This window comes from Bidens hawaiensis, unplaced genomic scaffold (genome assembly GCF_021521415.1).
Source record: "Bidens hawaiensis isolate Kalapana, Puna unplaced genomic scaffold, B.hawaiensis_p1.1 tig00005028_1, whole genome shotgun sequence".
NCBI classification, from domain to species: Eukaryota; Viridiplantae; Streptophyta; class Magnoliopsida; order Asterales; family Asteraceae; genus Bidens; species Bidens hawaiensis.
This window is the reverse complement of record NW_027491319.1, coordinates 1100774-1128316: the sequence shown is the minus strand read 5'-3', so window position 1 is coordinate 1128316 and position 27543 is coordinate 1100774. Positions and strand designations below refer to the sequence as shown.

At 35.3% G+C, this 27543-nt stretch overlaps 1 protein-coding gene across 2 annotated transcripts; it reads right to left on the bottom strand.

Moving 5' to 3' along the window:
* Positions 1–327: 327 nt before the first annotated feature.
* On the bottom strand, positions 328–21339 carry LOC143628553 (uncharacterized). Of its 2 annotated transcripts, XR_013152770.1 has the most exons (11): positions 21150–21339; positions 20982–21043; positions 20190–20333; positions 19977–20087; positions 19694–19886; positions 18614–18672; positions 18473–18525; positions 18131–18353; positions 17914–18022; positions 16605–17049; positions 328–513 (listed from the first exon to the last, which is right to left on the bottom strand). XR_013152770.1 is itself a non-coding variant. In XM_077098111.1 (10 exons), the coding sequence occupies exons 1-10, from the start codon at positions 21337–21339 to the stop codon at positions 16787–16789; spliced, it is 1407 nt and encodes a 468-aa protein (XP_076954226.1). In that variant the 3' UTR covers positions 16532–16786. The 2 variants fall into 2 exon arrangements, 1 of the variants encoding a protein (XP_076954226.1); XM_077098111.1 differs by lacking the exon at positions 328–513 and having other exon boundaries at positions 16532–17049.
* Positions 21340–27543: the final 6204 nt, after the last annotated feature.

The window sequence follows — 27543 nt, the reverse complement described above, 5'->3', positions numbered from 1 at the left end:
CCTTAGTAAATCAAGGTTTGTACTTGATTGTGATTGATCGTTGACTTGAGCACAAACAAAACTTAACTATGTTAAATTTTGATACACTCTTAAGCGTTGAATTAGATATATAACTTAAAATGTTTTCACCAATAAAATTATTGAACTAGAAATAAAATTGTTTCACAGTTGCTTTGGTGGTTTGGTTTGAATCCTCACAAATAACATAAGGAACAATGAACACGATCCCGAAGCTTAAATGAACAATCAAGAAGTACGGATTAATGAAAGCACAATGTTAAATGATCTTAAAAGGACATACTCGCGCCCCTTTAAAGACAAAACCTGGAAACATGCATTATAAGAAGCGAATCTGACATTTACATAGTATGATGGTAGTATAATCTCGTGTCATTCTTAAAATCTCTGACCAAAACACACGATCATGTTTCGTCACACTTGCATAGTTGTGTGAAATCACTAGGAGGCACAACTATGTAATCTCAGACATACATACACGTGTGAAATTTTAACCTTGATAAGCAAGTTTTAACTTTAGCCATATGTAACCAAACCCAACAAATCTGTTTGGTCATAAAATTTTAATAAACAAATGGGAGACACCTTCACATGATACATGAACTCAATAAAAGTGATCTTTATTGGACTAAAAAAATGACAATGCTATAATTTTGTATAACAAAAAGATAATTTATCCTAATGGAATTAGGGCTGTTCACGAATCGAATCGAACCGAACCGAACCGAACGCGGGCATGCTCATACTTGGTTTGGTTTGAAAGCGAGCCGAACCGAGCGGATTGAATTTAAAGAAACGAGCGATATATTTATGCTTGAACTTGGTTTGGTTTTGAAACCGAGCGGCTTGGTTCGGTTTGGTTTTGCTTGATTTTGTACAAAGTTTCCAACTTTAAATTTCTAAAACTTCAAAATATCATTAATTCAAGACTTTCAACTCTAAATTATCTAAACTATCACCTTTGAAATGTATAAAACTCATAGTTAATAACAAAACACATATAAAACGAGTGGCTATTGTGTAAATTTGAACTTTGAATTCAACACAAAAGAGGAAAATTTTAAAACTTTAAAAAATAGTATACTTTTATATATATACATAAAGTTTATATATAAAACTAATAAATAAAAAATAATTCAAGCAAAACGAACCGAACCAAACCGAGCGAGGCTTTGCTCGTGCTTGGATTGCTTTTAAACCGAACCGAGCCGAACGGCTCACTTCCAAACCGAGCTGAAATCGAACGAGCATTTTTTGAGCAAAATTCGAGCGAACGACGTAGGAGCGGCGAGCGACAAGCAGTTTGGACAGCCCTAAATGGAATGGAACAGGTGTACCATGCTTCTTGTTAACAATAGCCATTGCCAAATATACCGACTACCCATCCCTATCAGTGTCTGCTCATTCGGACCTTCCCAAAATTTTAAGTGACCCATTATAACCCATTTAGTTAAAATCTATGACCCGAACCAACCCATATGATTTTTAAAACAAGCCAAATTGACCCATTTGAAATGGTTTGGGTCAAGATTGCCACCTAGAGGTGCACAAATCGGGTATTGGTAATACCCGGGTCGGGTTCGGGTCCAGGTATTGTCTCTAAAAACATACCCTATGCATCGGGTTTGGGTCGGGTATAGAACCGGGTATATGAATACCCTATTTCCCGGTATTAAAAAAACCCTTTTTTTCGGGTATAGATTGGATTTTTATAAAAGGTTGCATTTTACCAGGTATACATTGGGTATTTGAAATACCCGGTTTCGTTGTTGGAAAAACCCGGTTTCGGGTATGGAACCGGTTCGAGTTTTCGGGTATTACCGGGTACAAATCGGGTCCGTTCGGCTTCGGGTTTTACTATCGAATGCATACCCTATCCGTACCATACGGGTACTGGTTCGGGTATTAAAAAAACCGGTTTCATTTCGGGTCCGGTTCCGAGTTCAGGTTTTTTTTCCACCTATATTGCCTCCTCTTAGTTTTGATTAGAAAATTGCCGATTTGTAAATGAGTGATTATAAACAAACGACAACGTTTCACGAATGTTGAGTGGCATCAAAATCACGTTTTCTTTTTGGTATCCAAAAATCACTCACTAGTTGAACCAACAGCCACTAACACAGACCCTAGCCGTAGCAAACTCCGATGATGAGATCCATTTCTTACTCACCGTTCACATGGAAGCCGGTTCGCCGGTGCTATCCAAGCGTGTTTGTCCAGTATCCATCTCGGTTTACTGAAACCCCCATGGAAGTGTATCAATGAGGGCAAAGCCACAGAAGAAGCGAAGCCCGATTCCGAAGCTGTTCAAGCTGCTTAACAGCAAACGTATCTACGGGGACCAAGTCATCGGAAAAGTTATTTCCGTTAAAGCATACGTCTCTCGCATTTCCGATGAAGATATAGCGGACGTCTCTCTGTTTGTGGTTGAGCTCTTGCAACCGGTACACAAAAGACCAGCCGATGAACTTGTGTGTTCGGTAAGTGAAACATTTAAAATTGTTGAGGGGAGAGTTATGATAGGGGAACATGTACTACTTGACTCAATCGATTGGCCGGGCTGGTCGAGAGAAACACATAGAAAATGTGTTCGAGAGGTTTTCTGAATTAACCAATCCGTGATTGTGAATGTGGACCGTCTCATTGTGCTGTTCTTTTTGGAACAACTTGTGGACGAGGTTTTGCTTACCAGGTATTTGGTACAGGTCGAGTCGACTGATATCCCGCTCACTATTGCTTTGAAAAAGTCGAATCTCGTTGATGGAGAGGTATATTGCTGTTTCTTTAAGTTAATTTGTAATATGCCATGTTTTCGTGAATGTTTCTAGGCTATATGATTATCATATATTATCTTGTCAAGTTCTTGCATGATTGTATGAATTATTAAAATTAGGATATTATTTGTATTTTACTAGTGAGGTGTATTTTATTGTGAAAGTCTTATCGTAATGCAGATTGTGACTTCATGGATTTTGAAGCTTATGCTTTGGGGATATGATCCTGTTGTTTTAAGTGTCAAAGCTAGCACAAGACTTGATGAACTTATGTGGACTTTGAGAAGATCGACATGTGTGATGATGGGTCCACGCGGTGCTGGAAAATTCAGCACAATTTATTGCTGTATCACAGAAGATTCTAAAGAAGAGTTCTTAGCAAGGTGCGAAGGAAAGATCTTGGACAGGTCACTTCGTTTCTTAACTTACATTATCTCGTGGAGGATTTGTTGCCGCTACACCAGGTTTTTAAAAAACTGACTCTGTTTAAGGTTTCAGAGCAGTCCCTTGCACTTTTCTTCCCATGGGTTAGACTAAAAAAATTCTCGACTCGGCTCAATTTCTAAACTAGCCGAGCTCGTGCCAGGGTCTGCTCGGCCCGTTGGCTCAAATCTGACCTTGTTGATGGCCAAAAAATCAAATCAATTAATTATGTTGCAACATCAAAATAGCACTGTCATTAACAGGCTATGATACGAATACATGCATCATATGCTCGAATCTTAATAATATTAATTTCATTAAACATTAAGCAATGGGGGCTAACACTTTACTACTAATTGTGTTTCTTAAATAAAATTGGATTGTGAGGGTTGATAAAAATAAGGCAAAATGAAATAATAATTGCATAAATGTATGAATAAGAATAAGAATAATAATAACGAACAGAGATGAAAATAAAACATTAGTAATGCTTTTAAGATGCTTAACAAGCTCAAAATCTGAAGAAGGTTCGTGAGAAAGCTATGCAGTAATGAATACAATTAACTAAATTACTGCACATACATCTATGTAAATTGAAATGCAAATAATAATAATAAACAACAAGTGTAGTAGAGAAAGTGAACCAGGAGGATTATTTTATCCAGAGCGATCTACAAATATTCTGGCGGAGGGTTGAGGATTGTGATTATCCGCAGTTGGCTCAACTCGAGCTTTAAACGAGTCGAGCTCGGGTTTTCAGCTCGGTTAAGTTCGAGTTCGAGCAAATTTGGCTCGACTCGACTCGACTCGATTACAGCCTTACTTATTATCGTTTGTTGACATGTTGAACTTTTTTTGTTATCAGGTTTCCAAAGTTCTTAAAGAGAGTGAATCATTGAAATGCGTGTCAAGTGATTGTTTGCATAAAGGGGAACCTGGGTGCGTTGTGGAAACTTGTTGGGAAATGTATCACTTCTATCTCGAGTTGCTTGAAGAGATCAAACAGAGACGAGAGCTACAGTTGCAAGCTCTTGGAACCAAACTTTGATGTAGAGTGTTTTTGAGTTTATAATTTGACATTGCAAGTTTCAACTTTTATTCCGTTTTGTTCTCTAACTAATTGGAGAATGTTTACTCAGCTTCATCCATATTTTTGATAATGTTGTGATTAGATTATGAGTCAAGGTCATACGTTTTGTTCTGTAACTATTTGGAGAATGTTTACTCAGCTTCATCTATATTGTGATTGATTGTTTACTTGAGCACAAACAAAAGGTGTGTTAAAATTTGATTCACTCTTAAAGTGTTGAATTAGATATATAACTTAACGTGTTTTCACTAATAAAATTATTGAACTAGAAATATGGTTGTCTTATAGTTACTTTGGTGGAGAGAAACACATAGAAAATGTGTTCGAGAGGTTTTCTGAATTAACCGATCCGCTGGTTGTGAATGTGGACCGTCTCATTGTGCTGCTCTCTTTGGAAAAATCCGTGGACGAGGTTTCTGCTTACCAGGCATTTGGTACAGGCCAAGTCGACTGATATCCCGCTCACTGTTGATTTGAACAAGTTGGATCTCGTTGATGAAGTGGTATATTGCTATTTCTTTAAGTTAATTTTTAATATGCCATGTTTTTGTGAATGTTTCTAGGCTATATGATTATCACATATTATCTTGTCAAATACTTGCATTATTGTTTGAATTATTAGAATTAGGATATTCTTTGTATTTTACTAGTGAGGTGGATATTATGGTGAAAGTCTTATCGTAATACAGATTGTGGCTTTATAGATTTCGAAGCTTATGCTTTGGGGATATGATCCAGTTGTCTTAAGTACCAAAGCTAGCACCGGACTTGATGAACTTATGTGGAGTTTGAGAAGATCGACATGTGTGAGGTTGGGTCCACGTGGTGCTGGAAAATCCAGCACAATTAATTGTTGTATAACAGAAGAATCTAAAGAAGAGTGGTTAGCAAGGCGCGAAGGAAAGGGCACAGGTCATTTCGTTTCTCTACTTCCATTATCTCATGGAGGATTCTTTGCCGATACAACGGGTTCTAAAAAACTGACTCTGTTGAAGGTTCTAGAGCAGTCCCATTCCCTTTGCTTCCCAGAGGTTAGACTCGAAAAAATCTTGACGAGGCTCAATTTCTAAACGAGCCGAGCTCGAGCCGGGGTCTGCTCGGCTCGTTGGCTCAAAGCCGCGTTGTTGATGGCCAAAAAGTCAAATCAATTATTTATGTTGCAACATCAAAATAGCATTGTGATTAACATGCTATGATACGAATACGTGCATCATATGCTCGAATCTTAATAATAATATAATTTCATTAAACATTAAGTAATGAGGGCTAACATTTTACTATTTACATGTTTCCTAAATAAAATTGGATTGTGAGGTATGATGAAAATAAGGCAAAATGAAATAATAATTGCATAAATGTATGAATAAGAATAATAAAAATGGACATAGATGAAAATAAAACCTTAGTAATTCTTTTAAGATGCTTAACAAGCTCAGAATCTGCAGAAGGTTCGTGAGATTGCTATGCAGTAATGAATACAATTTACTAAATTATTGCACACACATCTATATAAATTGAAATGCATATACTAATAATAATAAACAACAAGTGTAGTAGAGAAAAGTGAACCAGGAGGATTGTTTAATCCAGAGCGATCTACAAATATTCTGGCGGAGGCTTGAGAATTGTGATTATTCGCTGCTGGCTCAACTCGAGCTTTAAACGAGTCAAGCTCTGTTAAGTGCGAGTTCTAGGAAACCTTGGCTGTACTTGACTCGATTACAGCCTTACTTATTATCGTTTGTTTACTTGTTAAACTTTTTTTGTTATCAGGTTTCGTGGATGTTTTTAGGCTATATGATTATCACATATTCTCTTGTCAAATTCTTGCATTATTGTATGAATTATTAGAATTAGGATATTATTTGTATTCTACTAGCGAGGTGTATTTTATTGTGAAAGTCTTATCGTAATACAGATTGTAGATTTATGGATTTCGAAGCTTTTGCTTTGGGGATATGATCCGGTTGTTTTAAGTGCCAAAGCTAGCACAGGACTTGATGAACTTATGTGGAGTTTGAGAAGATCGACATGTGTGAGTATGGGTACATGTGGTGTTAAAAAATTCAGCACAATTAATTGCTGTATAACAGAAGAATCTAAAGAAGAGTGGTTAGCAAGGCGCGAAGGAAAGGGCACAGGTCACTTCTTTTCTTTACTTCCATTATCTCGTGGAGGATTTGTTGACTATACACCGGGTTTTAAAAATTTGACACTGTTGAAGGTTTCAGAGCAGTCCCTTGCACTTTGCTTCTCAGAGGTTAGACACGAAAAAATCTCGACTCGCTTACAACCGTACTTATTATCGTTTGTTGACATGTTGAACTTTTTTTGTTATCAGGTTTCCAAAGTTTTTAAAGAGAGTGAATCATTGAATGTTTCTAGGCTATATGATTATCACATATTATCTTGTCAAATTCTTGCATTATTGTATGAATTATTAGAATTTGGATATTATTTGTATTTTACTAGGGAGGAGTATTTTATTGTGAAAGTCTTATCGTAATACAGAATGTGGCCTTATGGATTTCGAAGCTTATGCTTTGGGGATATGATCCGGTTGTTTTAAGTGCCAAAGCTAGCATCGGACTTGATGAACTTATGTGGAGTTTGAGAAGATCGACATGTGTGAGTATGGGTCCACGTGGTGCTGGAAAATTCTGCACAATTAATTGTCGTATAACAGAAGTATCTAAAGAAGAGTGGTTAGCAAGGCGCGAAGGAATGGGCACAGGTCACTTCGTTTCTCTACTTCCATTATCTAGTGAAGGATTTGTTGACTATACACCGGGTTTTAAAAAACTGACTCCGTTGAAGGTTTCAGAGCAGTCCCTTGCACTTTGCTTCCCAGAGGTTAGACACGAAAAAATCTCGACTCAATTACAGCCTTACTTATTATTGTTTGTTGACTTGTTGAACATTTTTTGTTATCAGGTTTCCAAAGTTCTTAAAGAGAGCGAATCATTGAAATGCATGTCAAATGATTGTTTGCATAAAGGGTAACCTGGGCGCATTGTGGAAACTTGTTGGGAAAGGTATCATTTCTATGTCGAGTTGCTTGATGAGATCAAACAGAGACTAGAGCTACAGTTGCAACCTCTAGGAATCAAGCTTTGATGTAGAGTGTTCTTGAGTTTATAATTTAACATTACAAGTTTCAACTTTTATTCCGTTTTGTTTAGTAACTAATTGGAGAATGTTTACTCAGCTTCATTTATATTCTTGATAATTTTTTGATTAGATTATGATTCAAGGTCATATGTTTTGTTCTGTAACTAATTGGAGAATGTTTACTCAGCTTCATCTATATTGTGATTGATTGTTTACTTGAGCACTAACAAAAAGTGTGTTAAAACTTGATACACTCATAAAGTGTTGAATTAGATATATAACTTACCATGTTTTCACCAATAAAATTATTAAACTAGAAATACGGTTGTCTCACAGTTGCTTTGGTGGAGAGAAACACATAGAAAATGTGTTCGATATGTTTTCTGAATTAAGCGATCCACCGATTGTCAATGTGGACCGCCTCATTGTGCTGCTCTCTTTGGAACAATCTGTGGACGAGGTTATCCGTGGAACAATCCGTGGACCAGGTATTTGGTACCGGCCGAGTCGACTGATATCCCGCTCACTGTTGCTTTGAACAAGTCGGGTCTCGTTGATGAAGAGGTATATTGCGGTTTCTTTAAGTTAATTTGTAATATGCCCTGTTTTCGTGGATGTTTCTAGGCTATATGATTATCACATATTATCTTGTCAAATTCTTGCATTATTGTATGAATTATTAGAATTTGGATATTATTTGTATTTTACTAGGGAGGAGTATTTTATTGTGAAAGTCTTATCGTAATACAGAATGTGGCCTTATGGATTTCGAAGCTTATGCTTTGGGGATATGATCCGGTTGTTTTAAGTGCCAAAGCTAGCATCGGACTTGATGAACTTATGTGGAGTTTGAGAAGATCGACATGTGTGAGTATGGGTCCACGTGGTGCTGGAAAATTCTGCACAATTAATTGTTGTATAACAGAAGTATCTAAAGAAGAGTGGTTAGCAAGGCGCGAAGGAATGGGCACAGGTCACTTCGTTTCTCTACTTCCATTATCTAGTGAAGGATTTGTTGACTATACACCGGGTTTTAAAAAACTGACTCCGTTGAAGGTTTCAGAGCAGTCCCTTGCACTTTGCTTCCCAGAGGTTAGACACGAAAAAATCTCGACTCAATTACAGCCTTACTTATTATTGTTTGTTGACTTGTTGAACATTTTTTGTTATCAGGTTTCCAAAGTTCTTAAAGAGAGCGAATCATTGAAATGCATGTCAAATGATTGTTTGCATAAAGGGTAACCTGGGCGCATTGTGGAAACTTGTTGGGAAAGGTATCATTTCTCTGTCGAGTTGCTTGATGAGATCAAACTGAGACTAGAGCTACAGTTGCAACCTCTAGGAATCAAGCTTTGATGTAGAGTGTTCTTGAGTTTATAATTTAACATTACAAGTTTCAACTTTTATTCCGTTTTGTTTAGTAACTAATTGGAGAATGTTTACTCAGCTTCATTTATATTCTTGATAATTTTTTGATTAGATTATGATTCAAGGTCATATGTTTTGTTCTGTAACTAATTGGAGAATGTTTACTCAGCTTCATCTATATTGTGATTGATTGTTTACTTGAGCACTAACAAAAAGTGTGTTAAAACTTGATACACTCTTAAAGTGTTGAATTAGATATATAACTTACCATGTTTTCACCAATAAAATTATTAAACTAGAAATACGGTTGTCTCACAGTTGCTTTGGTGGAGAGAAACACATAGAAAATGTGTTCGATATGTTTTCTGAATTAAGCGATCCTCCGATTGTCAATGTGGACCGCCTCATTGTGCTGCTCTCTTTGGAACAATCCGTGGACGAGGTTATCCGTGGAACAATCCATGGACCAGGTATTTGGTACCGGCCGAATCGACTGATATTCCGCTCACTGTTGCTTTGAATAAGTCGGATCTCGTTGATGAAGAGGTATATTGCGGTTTCTATAAGTTAATTTGTAATATGCCCTGTTTTCGTGGATGTTTCTAGGCTATATGATTATCACATATTATCTTGTCAAATTCTTGCATTATTGTATGAATTATTAGAATTAGGATATTATTTGTATTTTACTAGGGAGGAGTATTTTATTGTGAAAGTCTTATCGTAATACAGAATGTGGCCTTATGGATTTCGAAGCTTATGCTTTGGGGATATGATCCGGTTGTTTTAAGTGCCAAAGCTAGCATCGGACTTGATGAACTTATGTGGAGTTTGAGAAGATCGACATGTGTGAGTATGGGTCCACGTGGTGCTGGAAAATTCTGCACAATTAATTGTTGTATAACAGAAGAATCTAAAGAAGAGTGGTTAGAAAGGCGCGAAGGAATGGGCACAGGTCACTTCGTTTCTCTACTTCCATTATCTAGTGAAGGATTTGTTTACTATACACCGGGTTTTAAAAAACTGACTCTGTTGAAGGTTTCAGAGCAGTCCCTTGCACTTTGCTTCCCAGAGGTTAGACACGAAAAAATCTCGACTCGATTACAGCCTTACTTATTATCGTTTGTTGACTTGTTGAACTTTTTTTGTTATCAGGTTTCCAAAGTTCTTAAAGAGAGCGAATCATTGAAATGCATGTCAAATGAATGTTTGCATAAAGGGTAACCTGGGCGCGTTGTGGAAACTTGTTGGGAAAGGTATCACTTCTATGTCGAGTTGCTTGATGAGATCAAACAGATACGAGAGCTACAGTTGCAACCTCTTGGAACCAAGCTTTGATGTTGAGTGTTCTTGAGTTTATAATTTGACATTGCAAGTTTCAACTTTTATTCCGTTTTGTTCTTTAACTAATTTGAGAATGTTTTCTCAGCTTCATCTATATTCTTGATAATTTTGTGATTAGATTATGAGTCAAGGTCATACGTTTTGTTCTGTAACTATTTGGAGAATGGTTACTCAGCTTCATCTATATTGTGATTGATTGTTTACATGAGCACTAACAAAAAGTGTGTTAAAACTTGATACACTCTTAAAGTGTTGAATTAGATATATAACTTACCGTGTTTTCACCAATAAAATTATTGAACTAGAAATACGGTTGTCTCACAGTTGCTTTGGTGGAGAGAAACACATAGAAAATGTGTTTGATAGGTTTTCTGAATTAAGCGATCCGTCGATTTTAAATGTGGACCGCCTCATTGTGCTGATCTCTTTGGAACAATCCGTGGATGAGGTTATCCGTGGAACAATCCGTGGACCAGGTATTTGGTACAGGCCGAGTCGACTGGTATCCCGCTCACTGTTGCTTCGAACAAGTCGGATCTCTTCGATTAAGAGGTATATTGCGGTTTCTTTAAGTTAATTTGTAATATGACCTGTTTTCGTGAATGTTTCTAGGTTATATGATTACAGCTTTACTTATTATCGTTTGTTGACATGTTGAACTTTTTTTGTTATCAGGTTTCCAAAGTTCTTAAAGAGAGTGAATCATTGAAATGCGTGTCAAATGATTGTTTGCATAAAGGGGAACCTGGGCGCGTTGTGGAAACTTGTTGGGAAAGGTATCACTTCTATGTCGAGTTGCTTGATGAGATCAAATAGAGACGAGAGCTGCATTTGCAACCTTTTGGAACCAAGCTTTGATGTAGAGTGTTTTTGATTTTATAATTTGATATTGCAAGTTTCAACTTTTATTCCGTTTTGTTCTGTAACTAATTGGACAATGTTTACTCAGCTTCATCTATATTCTAGATAATTTTGTGATTAGATTATGAGTCAAGGTCATACGTTTTGTTCTGTAACTAATTGGAGAATGTTTACTCAGTTTCATCTATATTGTGATTGATTGTTTACTTGAGCACTAACAAAAAGTGTGTTAAAACTTGATACACTCTTAAAGTGTTGAATTAGATATATAACTTACCGTGTTTTCACCAATAAAATTATTGAACTAGAAATACGGTTGTCTCACAGTTTCTTTGGTGGAGAGAAACACATAGAAAATGTGTTCGATAGGTTTTCTGAATTAAGCGATCCGCCGATTGTGAATGTGGACCGCCTCTTCGTGCTGCTCTCCTTAGAACCATCCGTGGACGAGGTTATCCGTGGAACAATCCGTGGAACATTCCGTGGACCAAGTATTTGGTACAGGCCGAGTCTACTGATATCCTGCTCACTGTTGCTTTGAACAAGTCGGATCTCGTTGATGAAAAGGTATATTGCGGTTTCTTTAAGTTAATTTGTAATATGCCATGTTTTCGTGGATGTTTATAGGCTATATGATTATCACATATTATAATTTCAAATTCTTTCATTATTGTATGAATGATTAGAATTAGGATATTATGTATTTTACTAGTGAGGTGTACTTTATTGTGAATGTCTTATCGTAATGTAGATTGTGGCTTCATGGATTTCGAATCTTATGCTTTGGGAATATGATCCGGTTGTTTTAAGTGCCAAAGCTAGCATCGGGCTTGATGAACTAATGTGGAGTTTGAGAAGATCGACATGTGTGAGGATGGGTCCACTTGATGCTGGAAAATTCAACACAATTTATTGACGTATAACAGAAGATTCTATAGAAGAGTGGTTAGCAAGGCGCGTAGGAAAGGGCACAGGTAACTTCGTTTCTTTACTTCCATTATCTCGTGGAGGATTTGTTGACTATACACCGGGTTTTAAAAACTGACTTTGTTGAAGGTTTCAGAGCAGTCCCTTGCACTTTGCTTCCCAGAGGTTAGACACGAAAAAATCTCGACTCGATTACACCCTTACTTATTATCGTTTGTTGACATGTTGAACTTTTTTGTTATCAGGTTTCCAAAGTTCTTAAAGAGAGTGAATCATTGAAATGCGTGTCAAGTGATTGTTTGAATAAATGGGAACCTGTGTGCGTTGTCGGAACTTGTTGGGAAAGGTATCACAACTATGTCGAGTTGCTTGATGAGATCAAACAGAGACGAGAGCAATAGTTGCATCCTCTTGGAACCATGCTTTGATGTCGAGTATTCTTGAGTTTATAATTTGACAATGCTAGTTTCAACTTTTATTCCGTTTTGTTCTATAACTAATTGGAGAATGTTTACTCAGCATCATCTATATTCTTGATAATTTTGTGATTAGATTATGAGTCAAGGTCATACGTTTTGTTCTGTAACTAGTTGGAGAATATTTACTCAGCTTCATATATAGTGTGATTGATTGTTTACTTGAGCACAAACAAAAAGTGTGTTAAAATTTGATACACTCTTAAAGTATTAAATTATATATAAAACTTAACATGTTTTCACCAATAAAATTATTGAACTAGAAATACGGTTGTCACACAGTTGCTTTGGTGGAGAGAAACACATAGAAAATGTGTTCGAGAGGTTTTCTGAATTAACCGATACACCGATTGTGAATGTGGACCGTCTCATTGTGCTGGTCTCTTTGGAACAATCTGTGGACGAGGTTCTGCTTACTAGCTATTTGGTACAGGACGACTCGACTGATTTCCCGCTCACTGTTGCTTTGAACAAGTCGGATCTCGTTGATGAAGAGGTATATTGTTGTTTCTTTAAGTTAATTTGTAATATGCCTTGTATTCGTGGATGTTTATAGGCTATATGATTATCACATATTATCTTGTCAAATTCTTGCTTTATTGTATGAATTATTAGAATTAGGATATTATTTGTATTTTACTAGTGGAGTGTATTTTATTGTGAAAGTCTTATCGTAATGCAGATTGTGGCTTCATGGATTTCGAAGCTTATGCTTTGGGAATATGATCCAGTTGTTTTAAGTGCCAAAGCTAGCACAGGACTTGATGAACTTATGTGGAGTTTGAGAAGATCGACATGTGTGAGGATGGGTCCACGTGGTGCTAGAAAATATAGCACAATTTATTGTTGTATAACAGAAGATTCTATATAAGAGTGGTTAGCAAGGCGCGAAGGAAAGGGCACAGGTCACTTCGTTTCTTTACTTCCATTATCTCGTGGAGGATTTGTTGCCGATACACCGGGTTTTAAAAAACTGACTCTGTTGAAGATTTCAGAACAGTCCCTTGCACTTTGCTTCCCAGAGGTTAGACTCGAAAAAATCGCGACTCGGCTCAATTTCTAAACGAGCCAAGCTCGAGCCAGGGTCTGCTCGGCTCGTTGGCTCAAAGTCGGCCTTGTTGATGACCAAAAAATCAAATCAATTAATTATGTTGCAACATCAAAATAGCACTGTCATTAACAGGCTATGATACGAATACGTGCATCATATGCTCGAATCTTAATAATAATAATTTCATTATACATTAAGCAATGGGGGCTAACACTTTACTAATAACATTGTTTCTTAAATAAAATTGGATTGTGAAGGTTGATAAAAATCAGGCAAAATGAAATAATAATTGCATAAATGTATAAATAAGAATAAGAATAATGGATAGAGATGAAAATAAAACCTTAGTAATGCTTTTAAGATGCTTAACAAGCTCAGAATCTGCAGAAGGTTCGGGAGAATGCTATGCAGTAATGAATACAATTAACTAAATTATTGCACATACATCTATGTAAATTGAAATGCATATAATAATAATAATAATAATAATAATAATAATAATAATAATAATAATAATAATAATAATAATAATAATAAACAAGTGTAGTAGAGAAAGTGAACCAGGAGGATTGTTTAATCCATAGCGATCTACAAATATTCTGGCGGAGGGTTGAGAATTGTGATTATCCGCCGCCGGCTCAACTCGAGCTTTAACGAGTCGAGCTCGGTTAAGTTCAAGTTCGAGCAAATCTTGGCTCGACTCGATTACAGCCTTACTTATTATCGTTTGTTGACATGTTGAACTTTTTTTGTTATCAGGTTTCAAAGTTCTTAAAGAGAGTGAATCATTGAAATGTGTGTCAAGTGATTGTTTGCATAAAGGGGAACCTGGGTGCGTTGTGGAAACTTGTTGGAAATGGTATCACTACTATGTCGAGTTGCTTGATGAGATCAAACAGAGACAATAGTTACAGTTGCAAACTCTTGGAATCAACCTTTGATGTAGAGTATTCTTGAGTTTATAATTTGACATTGCATGTTTCAACTTTTATTATGTTTTGTTCTGTAACTAATTAGAGAGTGTTCTTGTGTTTATAATTTGACATTGCAAGTTTCAACCTTTGATGTAATGTTTGCTCATCTATATTACTTGATAATTTTGTTATAGATTATGAGTCAAGATCATAAGTTGTTTTGCAAACAATCTAACCTGACCAAAACTGAGTTAACTAAACCCATTAAGAAACCAATAGCTTGACTATAATGTTTTACAAACTGATATTTATGGCATGGTTATACTTACATGTGTATAAATAAACAAATTAACCAACTTACATGTGTATAAATAAGCATGGTTATACTTACATGTGTATAAATAAACAAATTAACCAACTTACATGTGTATAAATAAACAGCTTAACCAACAACTGAGATAAAACCAACCTTTAAAAATATTTTGTAAATAATGTGTTGTATTGCACAAAAGTATTATAAACTGAAAAAGACGCCGAAGTATCACCACCCCACACCCAGTTGTCTTCTCCACCCTTAAAACTAAAATAATAAAGCAGATCTAACAATGCCATTTGTTCGGTTACCGCTTCCCCAAATAGGGGCTGAGTTTTCCAATTCCACTTTATTGAATAATTTCCATCATTAACTTTAACATGATTAGCCACCACACAAGAATTCACCCCTTCTAATGAGAACAAAGTAGGAAATCGGTTTTTCAAAGTATCATCGGTTAACCAAACATCCAACCAAAAGCGAATATTAAACCAATTACCCACTTTCCCTTTGATATTTCCGGTTAACGAAGCTTGGGCGGTTGCCAATGATTTTTCAATCTTTACAATTCTATCCCATGTGCCATTTAATCGTTTGTTGTGATAAATAGACGGCCAAGATCTAGGCATGTGATGAATAGCCATTATAACCTTTTTTTTTCAAAGACTATCCTTTTTCTCTTTAACGCGTCAGATTTCAGTTAATATAACTTTATAAGACACTTAAGTATTATTTGACACGTTTTGATGTGCATGGATATATGTATCCTTATAATATGTTACTTCAAAGATTGACAAGAGCCATATTGTTACTGACTTACCGAAGTTACGTTAAATCTGAAGACCGTATGAACATTAAAAGATTTTTCGGTTTACATGTAAATGTGCTTAACCAATGTATGGAAATCTTGAAACACTTTTCTATTTACAGTTTTAATGGCAAATTACTACATCATTATTGTTCAATGTTCACTATGAGACTTGAACCCTCACTATTTAAGAGAAACTCCACCTTATCAAACACATTGATACCATTACGTCACAAACACTTGGTCAAAAAGTATGTGAATGTGCTTAACCAATGTATGGAAATCTTGAAACACTTTTCTATTTACATTTTTAACGGAAAATTGCTACGTCATTGCCGTCCATCGTGAGACTTGAACCCTCGCAATTTGAAAAAGATTTCGTCTTATCAAACATTTTGATACCATTCACTTTGCTAAAACAAGTACTACTTTGTCCACTATGGAAACTTTTTTCTAAATGCATTTGTGGTAAAAAGTAAAAACCTAAACCATAAATACAAAATTTTGAATTTTGTGTCTAAAATTTCAGTTTGAATTAGCCTGTTGATTTGATGTGCGAGATTGTGCATAATCCATCGGTAGCGTATCGATACCCCGTTTAGAACCAACTTCCTCCACCCTTAGTAAATCAAGGTTTGTACTTGATTGCGATTAATCGTTTACTTGAGCACAAACAAAAAATGTGTTAAATTTTGATACACTCTTAAGTGTTGAATTAGATATATAACTTAACATGTTTTCACCAATAAAATTATTGAACTAGAAATTCGGTTCTCACGGTTACTTTGGTGGTTTGGTCAGAATCCTCACAAATAACACAAGGAACAAGGAACGTGAACCTGAAGCTTAAATGAAAAATCAAGAAGTAAGGACTAATGAAAGCACAAGGTTAAATGATCTTAAAAGGACATAGTTGCATGTTCCCCTTTAAAGACAACCTGGAAACAAGCTTTATAAGATAAAAATCTTATATTTACATAGTACGATTATAGTGTAATCTCGTGTCATTTTTAAAAACTTCAGACCAAAACACACTATCGTGTTTTGTCACACTTGCATAGTAGTGTGAAATCACTAGGAGGCACAACTATGTAATCTCATAAACACACACGTGTGAGATTCTAACCTTGATAAACAAGTTTAAACTTTAGCCATGTATCCAAACCCAAAAAATCTGTTTGGTCATAAAATTATAATAAACAATGGAAGACACCTTCACATGATACATGAACTCAACAAATGTGATATTTATTGGACTAAAAAAAAATGAAAATGCTATAATTTTGTATGACAAAAAGATAATTTATCCTAATGGAATGGAACAGGTGTACCATGCTTCTTGTTAACAATAGCCATTGCTAAATACCGACTACCCATCCCTATCGGCGTCTGCTCATCCGGACCTTCCCAAAACGGAGCTTCACCCTCCCCCACCAACCGCCAGTATCCTGTTCTCAGTGACTCTGCTTGCTCCTCTGTGCAGTTTTGCAACAACGCTTCCACACGAAAATTTATCCCAAGATTTCCAAGAAACTGAGACTGAGTGATGGGTCCATACGCACACACGTCTTCTGCAAAAAAAAATTTCTAAAGTTATACTTATTGGTCTTTTTAGACTATAGAAACAATCGATGGGTGTAAGTTTAAACGAACCGAACATTTAGTGAACAACTTGTGAACCGTTCAGCGGGAAGTTTGTTTATGTTAGTTTATTTAATAAACGAGCGGACATAAAAAAACTTTGTTCACTTACTTAAATGAATGAACCCTGAACACATGTCTTGTTTGTTCATTTATGTTTGTGAACGTCCGTTTATTTAAACTCGTTTATGTTTGTTAGTTTACGTTTGTTTAAGTTTGTCTGTTTACGTTCATTTATATATTCATTTAAAATTCATGGGTGCAATATAGGTTTGTAAAGCGTAAACAAACCGAACATTCAAGAACCGTTATGCGGGAAGTTCATTTATGTCCGTTATTAATCATGAATAAAAAAATTGTTCATTTAGTTAGATGAACGAACATGAACACATGTCTCTTACATTCATTATATTCATAAACGTTCGTTTAATTTGTTAGTTTACATTTGCTTAAGTCCATTCGTTTACGTTCATTTAACTTTTTCGGCCCATTACGACGTAGTTCAGTTCTAATAACTTTTTAGGCCCCACACATTGTTTTTCACGTTACTTTTTACTGATTTCAGCTCAGCTATGTCTGTTAATCTATGTTCGTTCGTTTACATTCGTGAACCATCTGTTTATATGGCTAACAAATATAAACGGACACAAACATGTTAATTTTCTTAAAACAAGAAAACCCATTCGTTTGTTTAATTATTCATGTTTGATCATTTCTTCAGTTTAAGTTAAATGAATGAACACGAATGTGGTCTGTTCGGTTCATTTACAAGCCCATGTGTAAAGAATGCAGACCTGAAACTTCCTCAGCAGAGTGTTTGATTGCAGGAAAGTCAACGTATGCGCTTAGGTCAGCAGAACCAGGATCATCCAGGATATTAACAAACTTATGTTTTCGAATTGCCTGTGAAAACAGTTTAAATATTATAATAGTTATTGTAATCATTTTCATAAATAAATACATATGAAATTCAAAAGGATAGCCAAAAAAGTGTTGACGGGTTAATCCGACCTGAAGACTGTCGGAGACTATCGAGTCCAAGCCGTAATCAATAATAAGGGCCCCACCACCGTCATTACTTATTCTCTTGGCTATCGTTTGTGTCAAATCCATTGCCTTAGGGCAAACCTCAACATGTTCCAGTTTAGTCAACTCTTCTGTCGGAGCCCACTTGCAACGTTTTAGAAGATACAGTGTAGCTGGTGTAGGTTGAGGTGACAGCACAACACGGAACCTGAAGAGTGAACACAAATGAAAACAATTAATTAATTAATTAATTCAGAAAGTAACCGAATACATGCCTCAGTGGAGTATATGATATTATCCTATTGTAAATTTAAGAAAAACGTTTACTTTGAATCTTCTCCGACATCAATCATTTTTTCACACCAGCCACGGGAAGCTTTCTGGAAGAAACAATAAAAATAGTGAGTAGCAACGTAATTACTGGCATCGGAAAGATAGATGAACAGCGTAAGAAACTACAGAAATAACCTGAAATTGATGAACTGGTAAGGCATCAAAGAATTCATGGGCAATAATAATTGTCGGCACTGCATAAAAGAATCATTGGTGCATTCATAATCCTTAACATGAAAGCGCACACACCGAGGCATTGCTAATTTTGGTTTTCGAGTGATGTGAAAATTAACTAACTATACCATGTTTATCAGAAATGGCAACACAAACACTGTATTCAACAATGTGGTATAAGTAGAGAGAAGAAAGCATTACTATAACAAGATAGATTTGGCTAAGGGTTTAAATGAGCCATGTCACTAGTGAGCTACTTTAGATAAGCTCGATAAAAGCTCAAATCGAGCCGTGCTTAAACAAGCTTGAGCCTAAAAATAAGCTGTGCAATAAGCCGAAAACGAACTCCCAAGCTTCACTTATCAAGCTCGATTTGGATCACGAGCCTAAACAAGCCTTTAATTTGTATAATTTTTATTTAATATATTAAATATATGGTTATGAAATAATCATTATTATACATAATATTATGATAAAATAAACAAATAATACATATAATATTATATAGAAAGAACAAAATAAAAATATATATAAAAAGTAATTATAAATGTATATAAAATTATTATTTAATAAATAATAAACAAACCGAGCTCGAGCTTTAATGATAGAGCTTGAAATGAGCCGGGCTCAAGCCTGGTTGAGCTCGAGCTCAGCTCGGCTCGTTTACACCCTTAGTTTTGGCATATCAGAAAAACTACTAAATTTTGAGAATAAGATGCATGATATACACATGCTAACCAGTCAGCTAGATATGACTTGAGATGATTTGAAGGATTTTCAAAAGGATCACATTTGTGTACATTGATATCATTGATGCTCTCCTAAACATAAAAGATACTATTTGGAGGAGTTATAAATTGATCACATTTCTGTACATTGATATCAATGATGCTCTCCAAAATATGAAAGATTGAAATATAATATATAAAACATGAGATATGTAAAGACAAATGCAGCCCAGATATACAATATACAGTGAAGGAGGATGAACCTAAGAATAGCATAGTAAAACATTATCAGCTATGCACAAAAAATCCTTACATCCAGTTGGAACCTCCTCTAGGGTCGAGTGCCACGAGACGGGCGTTCCAGTCAAGGTGGTAGCGGTATTTTCATCAGCACCATCTTCATTGTTGCATTTCAATGTAGACTTTTGAATTTTCTTTAGCGCTGGACTCACTTCAATCATGTGTATGTTTATGGATTGTGTAAACTTCTCAAACTTTGAAGCACCCTGTGGTGGGAAATAACATTTTTATTAAAAAATCTTAATTAGCATTGCAAATATATTAACAAAGAAGCATTAAGCATATAAGTACTATACTCGTAGAAGATCAGCCATGAGTGTTCCTCTTCCTGGCCCAAGCTCAACTAGATTGACCTTATTTGGTTGGCCCATTTGCTCCCACAAACACATGGCCCAAACGCCAACCATCTGAAGCAATAACAGCACGTAGGCTTATAACAAAATCAGAAATAATTGGATGAAACAACCGACCATGTTAAAGAATGGGTACTGCTGCAAAATTCAAATTACCTCTCCGAACATTTGGCTTACTTCAGGAGAGGTTATAAAGTCACCTTCTGCACCAAAAACATCCCGATTGATATAAAACCCTGCCTTGGGATTTATAAGGACTTCTTCCATGTACTCAGCAACTGATATTGGACCACCTCTAAACTGAAAATACAATCAAAACTCATCATGAAGATGTCAAAAGGGTGGAAAATTGACTTTAATGGCCAAGGCCATCCCCAAGAATCGTTAAAACAAAGGCGAGAAAAATTTTGGGCCTTTCGTAAAAAGAGTTTTTATATTGGGCTTTAACATTTATACTTTTAAACGGGCTTATTAGTTATGATTTGGGTGTGCAAATTCTTTCCATATAAAAATGTGATTAAATGATTGAGTAATTGGGTTTAAACATTAAGAATACATTTATTTTTTCAAAAATTATATATATAGAAATCTTTTTTTTCCCTAATTCGGGCTTACCGAGGTGACCGGGCAGGGGATGGTCGTCCTCCCTGCCCCCCTCAGATCCGGCCTTGTTGATGGCAAAAAATACAAATCAATTAATTATGTTACAACATCAAAATAGCACTGTCATTAATAGGTTATGATACGAATACGTGCATCATATGCTCGAATCTTAATAATAATAATAATAATTTCATTAAACATTAAGCACTGGGGGCTGACACTTTACTACTATTAGTGCTTCTTAAATAAGATTGGATTGTGAGGGTTGATAAAAATCAGGCAAAATGATATAATTGCATAAATGTATGAATAATAATAATAATAGACAGAGATGAAAACAAAAACCTTAATAACGCTTTTGAGATGCTTAGCAAGCTCAGAATCAGCAGAAGGTTCGTGAGAATGCTCTGCAGTAATGAATAAAATTAACTAACTAACTAACTTATTGCACATACATCTATATAAATTGAAATGCATATAATAATAATAATAATAAGTGTAGAGAAAGTGAACCAGGAGGATTGTTTAATCCAGAGCGATCTACGGATATTCTGGCGGAGGGTTGAGAAGTGTGATTATCCGCCGGTTCGGTAGAGGAAGAGGAAGAAGAAGAAGAAGATCGACGGAAAGAGTGGGGTTGGTGGTTGATGAGGTAACGACATCTTTGTGGTAAAGAAGCCTGTGCTATGAATCTTCGAAGCATTTTGTGTTTCTGAAGGTCTGCAGGTTCTCAAAGCTAAATAAACACTGAATCAAGGTTAAACCACAGTGCGTAGTGTTGTGTTATCTGTCCTGGAATGGAAGGTGTTATCAATAGGGTATGAGCGCTCGCTTAGCATGCGAGAGGTACGGGGATCGATACCCCGCATCTCCAAATTTTCTTTTTAGAAGAAATCGTCTCATGTTATTGTTTTTGATCTCATATCAGATCATTCTTCCCTCGGTCTTCATTGTTTATTTGATTTAGAGTATTGATGAAACATTTGCGGTTTGAGTTTAATAATAGGAGATTCTATATCTATGACATATAGGGCTGTTCACGAACCGAGCGTGGGCATGCTCATACTTGGTTTGGTTTGAAAGCGATCCCAACCGAGCGGATTGAATTTAAAGAAACGAGCTATCTTTATGCTTGAACTTGGTTTGGTTTTGAAACCGAGCGGCTTGGTTTGCTTGATTTCGTATAAAGTTTCCAATTTTAAATTTCTAAAACTTCAAAATATCATTAGTTCAAGACTTTCAACTCTATATTGTCTAAACTTTCACCTTTAAAATGTATAAAACTCAAAGTTAACAACAAAACATATATAAAACGAGTGGCTATGGTTTAAATATGAACTTTGAATTCGACACAAAAGAGAGAAATTTTAACAACTTTAAAAAAATAGTATACTTTTATATATATATACATAAAGTTTATATATAAAACTAAAAAATAAAAAAAAAATCAAGCAAAACGAACCGAACCAAACCGAGCGAGGCTTCGCTCGTGCTTGGATTGTTTTTAAACCGAACCGATCCAAACGGCTCACTTCCAAACCGAGCCGAAATCAAACGAGCATTTTTCGAGCGAACAACGAACGGGCGGCGAGCAGTTTGGACAGCCCTATTGACATATCTATATATGCAATTAAATCATTTTCCATACTCGTGATGACTTAATAAACAAATGGTGCATTTCGATTTGTTATAACTCCATACACAACTTTTCAATTCGCAGCCATGTTATTTACTTTAGTTAGCTACCAGATGGCCAATTCAAGTTACAGTTGCGCTATATAACACTCGCAATATGACCAATTGACCATATCATATAGGCTAACAATATAGTTAAATCTTATCTTACCATACTAATAAAAGAAAATGTTGAAGCTTAGGTGTCAAGCCTACAATTCTCCTAATTCCTAATATCTCTTCTCATTCAATTTAGCTATTCATGGGTCATGGGTCAAAACCATTTTGTCAAGTGGGTTATAACATAGTGTGGATTTTATTCATTAAGCCTGCATTTATCCTAATTCCTAATCTCTCTTCTCATTCATTCTAGCTATTCATGGGTCATGGGTCAAAACCATTTTATCAATTGGGTTATAACATAGTATGGATTTTATTCATTGTTGAATTAAGTTTCATTTTCATACCTGAGGTTTGACCAATTACGCAACTTTAGTACTTTTTTTTTAGAGTTAATGGCCATTTTCGTCCCTGTGGTTTGCTACTTTCGCCACTTCAGTTCAAAATTTTTAATTTTGTCAATTTAGTCCTCATAGTTTTAAATTTTAGCCAATTACGTCCCATCCGTCTAACGGCATCCAGCTATGCCGTTAGTTTAAGGGTATTTTTGTCTTTCTCCTTTTAATTTTGAGTTAATGGTCATTTTAGTCCCTGTGGTTTGATATCTTTGCCAATTCAGTCCAAAGTTTGAAAATTTGTCAATTTAATGTTCAGTTTAATTCAATTTTTTTTATTTTTTATGTTTTTTGTTTATAACCCTAAAGAGCATAATTCAAGCCCAAAACCATCGAGCAACCTCAAATACTGGTATGCATTTACTCTGTTGACAACAGTAATCATACCCCCCCCCCCCCTTATATTTAGTTTCTAGACATTTCCTAAAATCTTCTCCATGGTGGAATTCAATGGTAAAGTGATCAAGGTAATTCCCTGAGATCGAATTATACACAAAAAACTAAAAATTGTTTTGTTGATTAATGTATAATAGTTGATTACGACCCAGATTTTCGTTATGATATGTTAATCTCTAAACCCTAAATATTATGCATTCATCAAAGAAACGATTTTTAGTTTTTTCCGTACAATTCGGTTTCACGGAATTGCTTTGACCACTTTACTATTGAATTCCACCATGGGGGAGAGTTTAGGAATCGTCTAGAAACTAAATACGAGAGGAGGGGGTATGATTACTGCTGTCGACAGAGTAAATGCAGACTTGTTTTGGGCTTGGATAATGCTCTCTAGGGTTATAGAAAAGAACTGACTTAAATTGACAAAATTTCAAACTTTGGACTGAATTGGCAAATATCAAACCACAGGGACGAAAATGACCAATAACACAAAATAAAAAGGAGAAAGACAAAAATACCCTTAAACTAACGGCATAGCTGGATGCCGTTAGACGGATAGGATGTAAATGGCTAATATTTAAAACTATGAGGACTAAATTGACAAAAATACAAATTTTGGACTGAAGTGGCGAAAGTAGCAAACAACAGGGACGAAAATGGCCATTAACTCTTTTTTTTAAATTTCTTGCAGATTAGCACCTGACGTTTCCATTAAAACCATGTTATTTTAGAACTTTTTGTTAACCACCCGTTAGTTTTTTTTCATTAAATCTACATTAAATTAATTTATAAGTATTTTGAGAATCATAATTGAAATAACGGATCTAATTTATTTTTATTATTTTAAATCCCGTGTAATACACGGGTTCAAAAGCTAGTCTAATCTGATATATAGTTATGCAAAATATACTATTATTTGTAACTATGATAAAAGAGAAACTAAATCATATGTACTATGATATATGTGTGTAATTATAATTATGTATATTAAAGGAGTCAAAGCCAAGTCGGTTTTGAACTTGTAAAACTAGTCACGAGCCGAACCTGAGTTTAAGTCTAGTTTGAACCGACTTGTCTATACCCTACTAAGAAAGAATAGGCTTCCAAATTGGTTAAGAGCCCCTCTCCTGTTCCATAACAAATGTATGGGGTGCTAGTATTGCAGTTTATAAAATTGTTCCAAGGTTGTAAAATAATTATAAGTTTTGTGAACCATAATTTTGAGAACATGACAGAATAAGCCAGTCATATTAGTTGGGTTGACTGGTCAAAATGATGCATGATTAAACGCTTGAAAATGTTAATCTATCGTTGTTTAAGACTATACGTAGTAGAGGACTTTCACATAACAAAAGTTTTGTTACATCACTACCAGGTAGGCGGAGAGCATTCATTAACTTTTTAGTGAAAAACATGCAATGATTTAACTAAAAATACAATAATAATTAACTTTTATTTTTTTATAAAATAAGAGTGGGTTGTGATAAACTGGATGTATAGCTCGCCCGCCCTACCATTTGAAGCCCACTGGTCGTTAGTGCTCTAGCTCCCAAGAGGGCACCCCACTCAAAATGGATTAACATTGAAATTAAAAAGTCGCCATGTAGGGTGAGGTGATGGGGAGTGATTGTGAATGGGTGATGCCCCCCACCCCCACTATACTTGGTCTAAAATGTACAAACTAAAATGTTTGCTTTTGGCATTATCAATCTTTGTCTCTCATTTAAGCCTAGCCAATAATGTCCCATTCAACATTTTATGATCAAGGGATTATTACTATTACTACTTAACTATAATACAATGACACATGCAACCAAATAAATGCATGATTACACTTAATCCCAAATCGAAACGGAGTAACACTTGAATTTACCGGCATCTAATCTCCGATTTTCGGGCATCCGATGATCATCCTCACCGTACCTCAAAATCTTCCAGTACTTAACAATATCAACAATTACAAACACATAGAACAAAAAAACACTACACAAACTCACAACACTATACAAAACCACCGTCACTTGCGGAAGAAAGAAATCCGCAAACTGATAAATAAATCCAAAGGAGACCGCTGTATAGAGCAACCACATGTTCAGTTTCAACCAAAATTTCCGTCTCCAGTACTCATTTTTAGGCAGCGAGACGTATTTAGAAACGCATGATTGCAGCAAAAAAACGCACGCACAAACCGATAGGCAGAGGAACGCTAAGGAATAGTCGTTAAGGCGAATGGCTCGGGCGATGGCACCAAGGGTGTTAGGCATCATGATGAGGAACACAAGTGTCCATTGGCAGTCGTTGGCGATTGCATGAGTGTCTCTTTGAGTTAAAGTTGCCTTGTTACGGAGAGGCATTTGGAGTTCTTTGGTTGTAGAATTATAATGGAGTGGAGTGGTGTGTGTGAGTGAGGATGATTAATGGGAAAATTATATATTTGAGGTTTAAGTATATGTGTGGTAGTGGACATTGGACAAGACGACAAGTGGTATCAAACACAACTACTTTCCGACAAAATTTATGGAGAGGGTCTTGTGTCGTTATTTTCTTCCAGAAAAATTACTACGTGTACACGATGGAATAAATGTTGGATGTAAGATTTTCTTTTAGTCATTTGAATGATATAATATAATTCATGTACCATATGAGAGTGTGTTACATCAAATTGAAAATTATTTTGTGTCTCTAAAAATACAGGAACCATTAGAGAGGTAACATGTGTCGGCATGAATCAATGAGATTACAAAAGTTGTTATGGTTACCGCTAAATTCGTTATTTGATTGTATCACTGGCGATTTTTTTATAGAAAAATTCTAAAATGTTTCTTTTTTAAGGGAGATTCCTTAAAATCTTAGAATTTTGGTAATGTTTCCATCTAAACACGTCTTTAAGGTAAAATATTATGATATTCAAGGAGAACACCATGTTTAGTGTAATTTCGATGAATATGCGTATTTTTGTTCCATTGCATACCGTTGCCTCTATATTAGTAAAGATTTGGGTGTTTCAATTGTGTATATTTGTCTCATTGCGTATGGTCGTATGCTCAATTTTGCTTATCATGTCGAATGCATATGATATTAAAGAAGAACGCTATGTTTAGGTGAATTCTTGACTCTTTGGCCATTTCATCATAATCTTATTTTGTTTGTCAATCAGCAGGCTAATATGATTAACGATTAACGAAATCCTTGACTCATTATGGTAATTCCAATAAAAAGATGTTGATGTTAAATTTGATTTCGAGAAGGCGTATGATTCTTTGAGTTTGGATTATTATTTTTTATTATGTCTTACTTTGGGTTTTGAGATAAATGGATGTATTGGATTCGAGCTTGTTAGGTTTTAGCTAAGGCATCATATTTGCTCAAAGATAGTCTTACCTAAGAATTTAAGTTGAAGGAGGTCTTCGACAAGGGAATCCTTTTATCCCTTATTCTTTTCATTATTGCAGTGGAGGGGCTCCATGCGGCTATTGAAGATAGTATTCATGCGGATTTGTATTCATGGTTTAGTGTGGGTAGGGGTAATTTATTTTTTATCTCATCTCCTTTTTGTGAACAATGTTATCGTGTTGGGTGAGTGGTCGGTTGGTAACCTGCAAAATATTATTATGGTTCTCAATTGTTTGTATATAAGGTCTTAAGCTTAATAGTAAATTTTTATTTGCATTATAGTATGTTATATGTTATGTAGCATCAACACGAGGTGCATGTCTAGGCACACTATTATCATTTGCATTATAGCATGTGACGTAGGCATATCAGCACGATGTGTATGTAAAGCACACTACGATGATATTGAAAGTAGAAGGCGCTTATATTTCTAACAACACTATAACATGTTAATTAAGATTTAAGATAACAAAAAAATGTCATATGACACAGAACATTTGCTATCACAACTTAACGGTTATATGAAGTTAGTCAGAATTAATTTGTTTTTGGAGTATTATTTAGAAATCCATGTCTTAGTTCTTTTAATTGATTTGTGCACTTAATTCTATCCAACTAGAAAATAATTAATAATGTTTCGTATTTCAGAGACATGATTTGGACGCCCATATATATTTAGTAAATCAACCAAAAAGTCTAATTTGCCCCCAAATTACCTTTTAAAATTATTTTATATGACTTAAATTAAAACCTTAGATTGTAGCAGATGCTGCCCTACACCCGTCTCCTCTATTTAACTTCAACCAAATCCGATCTAAACAAAAGTTCTACGAACCTAACGAATGTTATTATATATAGTTAATAATTATGATTGTTATATTAAGTCATATGCAATATGATATATTATAAATATATGTACAAAATAAATA

What these genes read in the sequence shown, in the direction of transcription:
- LOC143628553 (XM_077098111.1), bottom strand. Translation starts at nt 21,339, where the DNA reads ATGCTTCGAAGATTCATAGCACAGGCTTCTTTACCACAAAGATGTCGT. An exon ending in TAAGCCAAATGTTCGGAGAG is followed by an intron (nt 20,088 to 20,189) that starts GTAATTTGAATT and finishes TTATTGCTTCAG; the next exon opens with ATGGTTGGCGTTTGGGCCAT. An exon ending in AGAGGAGGTTCCAACTGGAT is followed by an intron (nt 18,673 to 19,693) that starts GTAAGGATTTTT and finishes TCTTTTATGCAG; the next exon opens with TGCCGACAATTATTATTGCC.